This window comes from Xyrauchen texanus, chromosome 15, assembly GCF_025860055.1.
Source record: "Xyrauchen texanus isolate HMW12.3.18 chromosome 15, RBS_HiC_50CHRs, whole genome shotgun sequence".
Classification (NCBI taxonomy): Eukaryota; Metazoa; Chordata; class Actinopteri; order Cypriniformes; family Catostomidae; genus Xyrauchen; species Xyrauchen texanus.
In genome coordinates, this window is record NC_068290.1 from 13,258,476 (window position 1) to 13,271,147 (window position 12,672).

The 12,672-nt window shown below is 37.1% G+C and overlaps 1 protein-coding gene across 4 annotated transcripts in view; it reads right to left on the bottom strand.

Moving 5' to 3' along the window:
• Nucleotides 1-8,214, bottom strand: part of LOC127655661 (MAP7 domain-containing protein 1-like) — a 64,284-nt gene extending 56,070 nt beyond the window's left edge. For all 4 annotated transcript variants that reach the window (XM_052143578.1, XM_052143576.1, XM_052143577.1 and 1 more), the window contains exon 1: nucleotides 7,838-8,214. In XM_052143578.1, the coding sequence (XP_051999538.1) occupies nucleotides 7,838-7,937 (100 nt within the window). In that variant the 5' untranslated portion in view covers nucleotides 7,938-8,214. The remainder of the gene's footprint in view (nucleotides 1-7,837) is intronic.
• Between the last annotated feature and the right edge of the window lie 4,458 nt (nucleotides 8,215-12,672).

A 12,672-nucleotide genomic window follows, 5' to 3' on the forward strand; every position in this document is an offset into this window, starting at 1 on the left:
CGCAATGAGCAGCACGCGGTCTTAACATTTTGCTTAACTTCAACCTGTTCATTTTTACATGCAAAATTTCATTGCTCTGCAAACAAGCTAAACTATTTACTCCCATTTATAAACAATGAAGTAGAGTGAGAGCTTGTGTGTATGTGTGATTCCCTGCGTGCTGCAAAAGATCAGCCCTGATTCTAGGCACGATCGGCTGATCACAGACTTAAGACAAAGATTGTCAGATTTGGAGTGGTGGCCGATCAATCGATGCACCCCTAAACAGAAACAGCAAAAAATGCTTTGTGAACCACTGAACTACTCAGATGCTGGGTGAAGAGAGATGCTTTAAGCAGACAACTTCATCCTTAAACACCTGTTACATCTCTCATCTCTATCTCTCTAGAGCTCCATCTGACATTTGAAATATAGAAGTAGGACTATGTACTGATTTACATAATATAAATAAGAATAACTTAAAAATATCCTTAATGTGTGGTCAAAACACTTTAATGATCATATTTAAAGATATCAAATGAATAAGTTGATGATGTAAACAAAGCAGTTAAATGTTGTAGAATCATTAATGTAAAAATCATAAATGTAAACTTCTGTCTTGAGACCCCTGAACTGTATAACTCAAGAGCTTGAAGCCACAGCACTCTTCTTTAGTCTTCTATATGGTTGAAAGGCGATAAAAAAAATCTGATCTGGGTTTTCTGGCATTGTCTGAAGTGCAAAAAACTGCACAACAGCTTTTCGTCATGTATTTTATTGTTAAAATAGCCAAATATATCAGACATTTCTCCCCGTTGTTCTCATAGAATAACGGGGAGTAACTATGGTTCAGCAAGGCATGTTACGATTGGTGGATTAAAAGCTCAGTGTGATTGGCTAAAGAGCACTACCTAAAAAAAATAACAATAATAATATTTTCATCAAAATCTGGCAGGAAAATCTTAAAAAAGCCACACACAAATCTAACACGTGACGATTTGCAATTCATGTTTTGATGCAAATTAATTAAATATTTGTAAAAACGTTCTGAATTCATTTAAGTGAGAAGTATTTGTGTGAGTAATTGGGGAAATATTGGTGCCCTCGCTTGCATATTTATGAATTACATTTTTAATTTATGAATCAGATTTTGTGAATGAATTGTGCTGTGCATTTATGAATTGTATTTTGTAAATATATTATTTTTGAGATCATTCCATCTCCATAGGTTGGGACAATGAAAATGAAATGAAATGTATTAATCATCTGAATTCAAGGGGGAAAAAAGGAGCAAAATGATCCAGTCAAAAGATATGGAGTTGTTCCACCCTGAATGTGGCCTTGAAAATGTCTTTCATCCATATCCTATTTTCTGACAACATTAAAATCTTCTGAGAAGATTAATTACTCCAGAGACACAGTTTATAGGCAAGATTTGTAGCAGTGGAGAACCGCATCTATTCCACAGGCTAAGTGTGTGCTCTTGTGCTCTTGTTGCACACACTATATGTGTGGATAGGATTTATCAAATTGGATAATTTCATTGTTAATGCTAATTAAACACATTCCCCCTCCAGGGTGTCAGGACTCTTTTAATGTTTACTTTGACATGTGCATGATGCCAAGCTACAAAAATTCCCACCATGCTAAAACAAGTTAACAACGAACGTGCCAATCACCTTGAACGGTGTCTTTTTTCAGAGGACTACTTGCAAGGCTTTGGTCTTCTATCTTACAAAGCCATCAATGTTGTCATCCCAAAAAAGGATATTATCTCCATATTATGTAAACGCTCCTTGGTTCAGGGTTTTGGTAGTGAATGATATTGTTTCACAGGAGTAACAGAGAGAAGGAGGTGCGAGTGTGAATGAATGTGTATTGTTGTGGTGGGGTTGTTACATATTACGAAACAGAAACTAGCCCCTGTCAGTTCTTTAGCCCACACAGAGCTGAAATGGACACACACACATTAAAATGTTAGTCATATCAATCCTTTCTGAACAAAATTATGTTACGCATTCTGCTTCAAAAGACACAATTTGTCTTGCGTGCAAATATCAAGCTTAATCAAACACATGTAGGGCCTAATGATTTTCACTGACATAAGAATAACTCAATATGCCATTTAGCAACAAAGAAAAGTGAGATAAATGTATTTTATAACAGATTAACTTACACAGAATTGTTTTGGAGTGCATGGCAAAGCATCTGGTTGATCACCGAATTTCTAAAAGGCACTGTTCTGATAAATTAACATGCTAAGCATTGCAGTGGGATTTCTATTTAATAGCAGCCAACATTTATTGATGACAATAAACTGGCTCGTTAACCACAATGAGAACATGTTGGAACCCATATCTAGACAAACAATGCATGTTTAATGTTCTGTTGAAACCTGAACAACACGCTGCTTTAGGTTTATCTAGGTTATAAAGATGACACTTAGGCTATATGTAATAAAACAACTGGAAACATTTCCAACACTTGTTTTTTACCTCAAAATACTGATTTGTACTGAATTAGTGATTCATCTTATTAAGGCTGATTAATCGGCCAATATTTGGCCAATAGGTCAAAATCTACCAACAGCTTTGTCAATACATAATAAACATAATTTGTAGGACTGCTCCCAACCAAGATTTTCCTAGTCAACTAGTAGTCATTAGTTTAGGCCATTAGTCCACTAGTTGTTGCATGTTTATGATATCAATTTATTACTTCAGAAAATGGTTTATGTTCCAGGGTTGAGAAAGAATGTTACAAGTAACATTGCTAACACTGCTGTACATTACAGAGAAATACTAAACCATAATAATGAGCCTTTAAAATATACATTTTATAAGCGTATGCACGAAGCGATCTGCAGCGATACCGGCAAAAGCGGTAATGAATCTGAATGTGTCGGAAAAACCAGCAAGGAGATTGTCTGAACATTTTGTTAATTTATAGAGAGAAATGCACATGAGTTAAACATGCAGTAAGCAAGGTACTAATTTAGCATCCTTACTCCCCACTAGGGCTGAAACAATAAGTCGACGTTATCGACAGAGGCGTTTCCAGCATTGAAGGACATCCGGGGCTTAGCCCAGACCATTTTATTTTCACACTAGCAACCACTTCCCTGTAGTCCAAAGCTGGTGAGAGGGTATTCTTTGAGTTTTGCTCTGGCTGGGCCTGTTTCTACAGTTCCTAAATCTTCCACTCTAGTACTATCCTCGACTAACTCATCCTCTCTCCTCCCTGAATCATCTGTGATGCAAAAGAACAGATACAGCACATAACTTATTGCAAATCAGCTTCAAACAACTAATTCATCAAGTGCTACATATGTCAAATTGTAGACCAATACCATTGAAGAAAATGTATTTGGAAGAGCAGATCAGTGGGATTGCCCTAATATCTATCATGATTCTTGAATTTTCATGTACATTAACATAAAGTAATCACAAAAGAGTTATATTATGGTGAGTAAAGTGAAGTAAAAAATATATATATTTTTTGACATAAATAGTCAAAATGATGTATAAGATCCTAAGTTAAAGCAATACATGAATGACTTTAGTCTAAGTTCATTGACACACCATGGCATCGAACTGTATATAATTCTCCATGTTCATCTGTCAAAATCCTTTCATTAGGATAAACAATGTTTCACTTTTAACTTTCTCTAAAGTAAAGTGACTGATTAATTGTTACCAGTTTCCATGCCTGATTCTGGCACATCTTTGCTACCCTCTACAAAACCATTTAATCAAATCAAAGTGTATATTTACTACAAACTAATATCACAAAACAAGTCACACATACATTATGTGCTAATGCTTATTGGTTATCCTTAGAGAAAACAACACCTGATAAACAAGAAAAGTATGCTTCGAACGGGACTCGAACAGCGGTCTCCAGCGTGAGAGGCGGATGCGCTAACCACGAGGCTAGAGGCTACAACATGTAATATCTGTCGGTAGTGGACGTCTTGAGGTTTCACCCCTACTGTGGGTGAAAGCCAGCCAGATGATGATCTTTAGACTTTAAGGACAAAAACAAATGTGAATTCTTACCCACTGACTTCTATTGGAAAAATCCCCAAAGCCTCATTTGCTTCATTTTTGCTGTCTTTCCTGCTAACTCGCCACTAAGTAACGTAAGTTGATGTCAGCTCCTCCCCTACCTGCTGCATATTCAACAGAGAGGAAGAAACGGAGTCGCCTATAGGCTACCGACAGCAAAGAAACTTATTCTATAGGCTAGATTATGCCTATGTCTATTTTTACAGGCTGTATGCAGTATGTGCAAAGCCAAAACACAATGAAATAAGGCAACTTATGATTTCGGGGGTTTACATAGGCTTTTGTCCGGTTTCATATTTGTCAGTCAACTTTTCAAAATTTATTCGGGGCTACACTCAAAACATTCAGGGCTGAAGCCCCGGCAAAATCGGCTGCCGCCGCCTCTGGTTATCGACAACAAATAATTGTCAACAAAAATGTTCATTGTCCAATAGTTGTTTGATCTAACTGAATGTAGTATGAGATCACTTTAAACTCTAATGATGAGAGCAGAACCGCATCTCGCACCTGACTTAGGAGAGGAAGAATTACCCAGCTCACAGTCCAGATGCACTCTAAACTTTCCAAATAGCTTCATGTGATGTAGATCGCAAAGTATGAGGGAATTATAATGCAAAAATACAATGTAAGTAAATACAGAAGCACTCTCATTGTGGAACAAGTGGATTGAAGCAAAACGAGCGGCCATGCTAAGCGGCTAATTTTAGGCTACTTACATGTTTCAAATGATAAGCCATGTTTGAGGTCGATGAATGATTTGCATGTCACCTTCTTGGGGTCATCCTTTACCCTCCTGAACTGATCCCACACTTTGGATTTCCTGCCCGGCATAATAAATTACCGCATGGACCAGCCATGTTAATGATCATGTCTGTCCGTCAATGACTGCGTGACTTCACCACTTCCAGTGGAGTTTTCCTCTGCGACCAACCATCGACTAACGTTTGGTCGACTATTAGGGGCAGCCTTAATAATTTATTTGACATTTTTGTGAGTCTTGAGCAAATAGTGTAAAATAAGCACATCTAACTTATATTGGCCATTGGGCATCCTGCTCTCTAGACATCGGCCATTGTAAAACCCATATCCGATGAACACTACTCTAAAATGTTACTTTAAATATTAATGAGCCTGCAGAAAGTCTATAAACACCCCAAACAGGTGAAACAGGCCAGTAAAGCATTGTCTGATGAGTGTTTGGGGATGTAGCCTAGTTTCATTGAGCAAGATGAACCTAAATGATTTCAGCACAGAGAGATTATAATGAAATTGGACCAAACACTGCCGACAGTCGGGGTTTACAATGAAAGGTGGGGAGGGGAACTGACTAAAACTCGTGCCTGAATGCAGATCTAAAGAAAACAGAGATTAGAAGATGCTCTTTAAAAGTCCTGACAGGGCAGAACTCCACAGAGCAGACCTCATCAGACTGAAAAATGCCTCAGCTCCCATTCAGGAAACACTATTAACGTTGTGGACTTAAATTCACATGTATTTTCTCTAAAACAATTGAATAATGGGCTCCTAAGTGTGCACTACCAAGCCATGTGTCTTGTTTTGTCTTTGGTGAAAAATGGCAAAACCATGAAAGGTAATTAATCAGTCTAAAGCAACAAACTGAGCGCTTCTATGAAGGATTAAAAAGAAAGTTAATGAGTAACAGTCATCAGAATTAATGAAGTCCACAATGTAAAGAACCCAAACACAAAAGCAGCATCTTGTTTCAGTTTCTAAAAAGAGAAAGACCCCAATCCCATTTTAACACAAAAAGCTCTATTTGAAAGTTTAGCAAGTGACCAGCAGGTCTCAGGGCATCCTTGCAGAAATGTTGACTATATTAAAAGCAAGTGTTTTCCAGACTATGTCCACATTAATCTGGATAAATTTGAAAACAGCGTTTTCATTTTCCAAACGTTTCTCATCCACACTGAAACGTATGAAAATATATGATTACTGCATATACGAAAAATCGCTGAAACGTAATCGTCCTCGTGTTCTGTCGCCAGACAGCAATTCACAGTAAACTTCCTGTCGCCTTTGATATTTTGTAATTTGAATGTTGTGCAAAGTTACATTTATTTTTAACAATGCTATCAAAATGAATAGCAGGCACAACAACACAGCTAAAATATGGCCCATCATCTTGATTGTTTTGGGTTGAATGGATCACATGACTGCATAACATGATAATAAATACGTCAACGTTTTCAGATACCTCTGTTTTTTTCCTGTCCCCACTACAATGTGAAGACGGCATTTCCAAATGTATCCATTTGGGAGAGGGTTTTCAAAAAGCTCAGTTTTCGCTGTCAAAAAAGCCGTCTCAGTATGGACGGAAGGCCAAAACGTAAAGAAAAATTATGTTTTCAACCGAAAACGCATTAGTGTTTAAGTGGCCTTAGCCTTCATTCAAGGCAGATCCTCAAAACGAAGTACCTAATAAAGAGAAAGATTCCTAAAATAAGAGGTGACACATTGGCAACAAATGAATGACGTGGTCTCTTTGCACACATATCATTACAAAAAATAGATTTACTACTCTCTCAAGCACCTCTATTTGCAACTGCATAGAGTTGTTAAGTCATTTTACATTCTGCAATACTCAGAACAAGAGAATCAATACAATTCTGCATTAAGGCTGTGTTTAAGGATAACTACTGTGCATAAAAGTAGATCTGAGGTAGTTGTATTCAAACTGATGCTCTCAATTAAAATCATGGATGGGTTGGTTAAAATCCCCATAATCAGGGTGAGGATTCATCATCTCCAGCCTGAAGCCAGAAGGAAGCACAGGGAAACAAAATCTTATGATGATGCAAGGTTGGCATTACATAACCAACTTGATCAGGAGCAAGGGCCAAACCACAATCCACAGAAGATCTGCAAACACAAACTCATCTTCTCAGGTTCTCCATTTAAGGACTGGGCTTCAAGTTCAGCGAGAGATGCCATGTGTCAGTATATTCAAGCTTATCACAACATGCAATAATTGCAGGGTGTATACAAAATGAATGGTTTATTTAGCTGCATAGGCTTGTTGTTACCAAGGTACTATGCACTTCACAGCAATCCTTTTATATAACAAGCCTCCAATCCAGTTTCTGAGTTTAGGAGAGGAACCTACAAAAACTAGGAGGACATTTATGATAAAGATGATGCTGTCTTGCTGTCTTAGTGAACGGATTCATGAGGGAAATACCACAATCAAACTTGAGCGCATCTTGATGGATTTTATGAATCAATCAATGGGATCATTCTTATTGAATCATCTTGCATTCTTAGGTCATAGGATGCAAAGAGTAAAAAGTGACCACACAGAAATGGGGAACTGTACTATAATCAAGCGTCTGGCAAGTAAGTCCATGGCACCAGAAAGTGTGCCGATCGTTATTATTTGATAATATGCTTGCACCAGAATGGATTGTGCAATTCCCGCGTGAATAACTCGTGTTTGAGCTTGATTCACTGTGTCATAGTGTGAACACTATGACGTCATAACAACCAGGGTCTTAGCAATGATTGGAGGATATATATTTAATAATAATTACAAAAAAAGAGCATTAGAATGTGATGTGTGGGCACAAAAACATGTGTTTTTACTGAAATAAGAGTTGTTCTACCTTGTCATATAATAGCATTTTTATACTCTTCTTTTCCTAGTGTTATGTATTGAATGTATAAATCACAGGAAAGTGTGAGATGCACTATTTAACAGACTTGTATTTTAATCATATTAATACCGTTCACATTCACTGAAAATATAAAGGATTTAGAAATCAACCACGACTTACGTGTTTCTGAGGGTGTCAACTGATTTATTGCCGGCTGTGTGTCAAGATCTTTGCATTCCATTGTGTTCGTTAACTCACGCGGATTTTCGTCTCTGAACATTTATTCATTCCTTCCGCGAGACAGGGCGAAACTTTTTTCGATCGCTCCGGTTTTCCACAGGCACACGAAACCGATCCGTTTCTTATCGAAAATAAATCCCCCAAAACAATGGACTGGAGGATAATATTAAAAGATTAAGAAATGGATGGACACATGTAGAGCCCAATACCAATGTCATAAAACTGCAGATTTGTACCGGCTTCATGGAGCGGTGAGACTGAATGAACTTTCTAACACATAGCGGACATAGCTCTTCCCTCTACCGCTCCGAAGCTGATGGAACGCTGCTCATTGTGAACTGAACAGCGATGTTCTATTCGCAAACGAATCGTTATACTGAACCAATTCTTTTTAATGATTCAGACAAACCGATTCGGACAAACCGCAAAGCTCAAAGCCACTCGACAGGTCGAAGGAATGATGTGGTGTTGAAAAAAAAAACTGTGAGATGAAAAATATTGTTAACCTACATTATAATTAATATTGAGAACATATTATCAATAAAGTTGCTGTCGTTAACAATAATGTTGCATAACAACACTTGTCGCAAACTTTATAACAAATACATCGGAAAACAGATTGATAAATAATAATTTTATAACAGAAATTGAACTTAAATGCCAAGCTGGGCTTCCTGGCAACACATCTGAGCAATAACATAATGAATCAGTTTGTTTTTCTGGTTCATTTCAATGAAACATCCGAACGAACCGATTCGCTAAAATGCATCGCCACTGTACGCAGACCCAACTCGGCCTTCAGTGTAGAATCGGATTATACCACTATGTCGAGTAGGGGTGGACTTTTAATAAGAGTAATCCCAAATCACCGATGATACTTAGTTAATACTGCTAAGATACTAAAACATTACTTCAGTTATATCTTGAAAATATTTATTTCTGTCTTTTTAATCTGGGAAACTCGCACCTTTCAAAGAACCGTGGACATTTATACGTTTCAACCTTCTTATTTCGTCAGACGGTTTCGTCTGTCTGCGTCTCCAAAATGTTCAAACCGGTATTTTAGAGCTCATTGGTTCAAACAGCCTGCTTGTAAATTCAGAGTGATTTGATGGACAGTAACATTGTTTAAGTTATAGAATTATGCTATTATAAATTCACAATTTTTCAATAGCAAGATTATTTTTATTCATTTATTTAAAAATTACATATTACCAAGACAAGTGTCGTGTGTTTATCAAATAGTTTTACTTAAAGCAGTGGTTCCCAACCCTTTTCCTGGATGCCCTCCAACACTGCACATTTGGCACATCTCCCTTTTCTGACACACCTAATTCAGGTCTTGGAGTCTCCACTAATGGGCTGATGAGTTGAATCAGGTATGTAAGGTTGATTAGGGAGATATCCAAATGTGTAGTGTTGTGGGGGGCCTACAGGAACAAGGTTGGGAACCACTGACCTAAAGGAATGGTTCACCCAAAAATGAAAATTCTCTCATCATTTACTCACTTTCATGGCCTCCCATATGTGTTTGGCTTTCTTTCTAATATGGCTGAACTCAAACAAAGATTTTTAGAAGAATATCTCAACTCTGTAAGTCCATTTAATGAAAGTGGCCAGACATTTGAAGCTCCAAAAATCACATAAAGGCTGCATGAAAGGAATCCATATGACTCCAGTGGTTTAATACATGTCTTCTGAAGTGATCCAATCACTTTGGACTTTTGTTAAAACCGAGGACTTAAATATTGATCTGTTTCACACCCACACATATTAAATCACTTCTGAGGAAATACGTTTAACCACTGGATTCATATGGATGACTTTTAAGCTACCTTTATGTTATTTTTGGAGCTTGACATGTCTGGTCACCATTCACTTGCATTGTATGGACCTATACAGAGCTGAATTATTATTATATCTTCTCAAAAATTCTCATTTGTGTTCTGCAGAATAAAGAATGTCATACACATCTTGCATGTGGGTGAGTAAATTATGAAAGAATTTTCATTTTTGGGTGAACAATCCCTTTATTGATGCCAATACCTGAAGGACAAGATGACTTGCAATACACTTTTCATTAAAAAAAAAGGTTGTGTAAATAGTTTCATTTAATGTGTTATTATTGGTGTTTCATTGTTGTCATGGTGTAGTAGATTAGTCATAAAAAAAACTAAGGAGTAAATTGCTGAACATTACAATATGAAAGCAAAAAAACTAACAGATAATATCATAAACATACTGCACCAGTCTCTTTTGAATCAAATTGTCTACTTTTCAGTTCAACATGACCAAACAAAACCTGTGAAAATAAACAATGGCAGCAGAGGTGATTCTAAATTCTATGAATTCGGAAGCTGCTTGCCACCTGTAGCGTCCAGCTGGCTTCTGCTCAAGAGGGGATAAGGATGGAGTAAAAGGGATGGGTGTTGGTGCAAATGGCACGCTTGAGAGGTGGCATCCCGTCCCCCAAAAAGACCAGTGGTGCTGCTCCTTTGCTCAGCTGTTGGCCTGTGTTAGCAAAACAAAAAGAGCCACCTGTCACTGCAACTGGACAGCGTTTAGGGGGAGCAGAAGCTGTATGGGGCAAACAACACACTAAAATGGGTGACCATTGCTTGAGCCTAGTGGACCTCAAGGAACAAGAAACTGGATCAGAGTAGCAACATAACTTCCGCTTAAATTTAAAATGGAAATGCTGCTTGTTTTTCAACTTTCATTTGAGCACTTGGTGATAGAAAGTTATTTAAGTAATGAACTAGAAACTACAGAATTGTTATGACTGATCTCTCTAATGATAATCTAAAACACAAAAGTACAGTAGTATAGATGTTTGAAGAGAAAATAGCCTGCTCATTTTGGTACGTTGAGCACACGGTCCAGAATAATATTGCTAAATAATATTGAGGTTAAATCTAATGTATAACACACAATAAAAGAAGGTATTTCTAGTTATAAATAGAATTTGTTATAGTTTGGAGGCCTCATTATTAAAGGGATAATTCACCCAAAATGAAAATTCTTTCATTATTTACTCACCCTCATGCCTATGACTTTCTTTCTTCTGCTGAACACAAATTAAGATTTTTAGATTAATATTTCAGCACTTGGGGTCCATGCAATCAAGTGAGTGGTTTCAACATTTGAAGCTCCAAAAAAATCACATAAGGGCAGCATAAAAGTGACAGAACAATATTTAAGTCCTTTTTTACTATCAATCTCCTATGGCGCAGGGAGGAGAATTTTATAAAAAGAACAAAAATGAATGAAATATTTATCTGTTTCTCAACCTCACCTATTATATCGCTTCTGAAGATATAGATTTAACCACTGGAGTCTTATGGATTACTTATATGCTGTCTTTATATGCTTTTTGGACCTTTAAATTTCTGGCCACCATTTGCTTGAATTGTGAGGACCTTCAGAGCTGAAAAATATTCTTCTAAAATTCTTCTAATCTTTGTATGTGTTCAGCAGAAGAAAGAAAGTCATTCACACCTGGGATGGCATTTTTGGGTGAACTGTCCCTTGAAGTTGTCTTAAAGCCTACAACCTACAAAGCTTTGTCAAAAATAAGCAGATATTTAATGATTGCCCTTTGATTACTAAGTAAACAAAATTTCTTGAAAGAAAATAAGGACAAAACAACCACATACTATGTAGAAAAAGAGCACTGTGAGCTAAAGATTGAGCACACATAAAACACACACACACACACACATTAAGAATATTTATGTCTTTGTGGGAGTATTTTCTGATGTCTTTAACTTGCAATGGTCAGCTATACCAAAGTCAACAGAGGCTGAACTGTGGGAGACAGTCAAGCTTGAAGTAAACAAGACACAAAAGAGCAATAATATATTCAAATTAGAATTAAGGAATTAATTAACAAGGGAAATTAGTCACACTTGTTCTGTGAGTGAGAAAGACTATTTCTATTGATTAACTATTTTAATTGTCTGTTTCTCTTTACATTGTTCTGTTTTGTGTGTTTGTATGCATAATGTTCCACACCCAAAGACTAGCTCATGGTGAATGTGATAAGTAATAACATAGCTCAGACTGTGCTGGAACCAGAGGAATTTTCTAAATGTCTGAAATGTGAATTTGCACACACTTAGGTTTAAAAATGATGAAAACAGAGCTAAAGATTAAACTGCTTTCAATTATCTTAATATGACTTGAAACTTGAAATTGTTGGTGAAACCAAAACCAATGTGTCATCTTTTTCACTTCGATAGTTATCTGACATCAAGCAGTTTGATACATTGCAACCTATTCTGGTCACTTATTTTGAAATGGGTTTTAAAGCCGTAGTATTATATGCTTGGTGAAGCTCAGGTTCAATAAAATCAGTCTCAAGAAGCCAGTCTATTGTTCCAAAGAGCCCAGGGGTCAGCATCTCTGTGTGGTCAGGGTCATCACTGGCCCCTTAATGAAATCACAATAACAGGAATGCCCAGAATGTATACAGATAGACCTAACGTATTGGACTGTTGCAATCCACCACAAAGTCTTTCTATGTGTTATTGAGAGAATACTTGATAGTGGAGATGCATGGGTAGTGGTTTGGGTGCGGGTTCCTGGGCCGGTGCAAAATCTCAACCTCTATCTTAAACATTTCAGCATAAACTGCTGCAACTTGGGTTGAGCTGGTGGAAACCAACTAGATGGAGTTAAATGAACAATCTGGTATTAAATAAATCATGCTAATTTGCTTATTTGGGAGTCTACAGTTTCACACCATGATATTAACCCAATCAGTCGGCATAAAA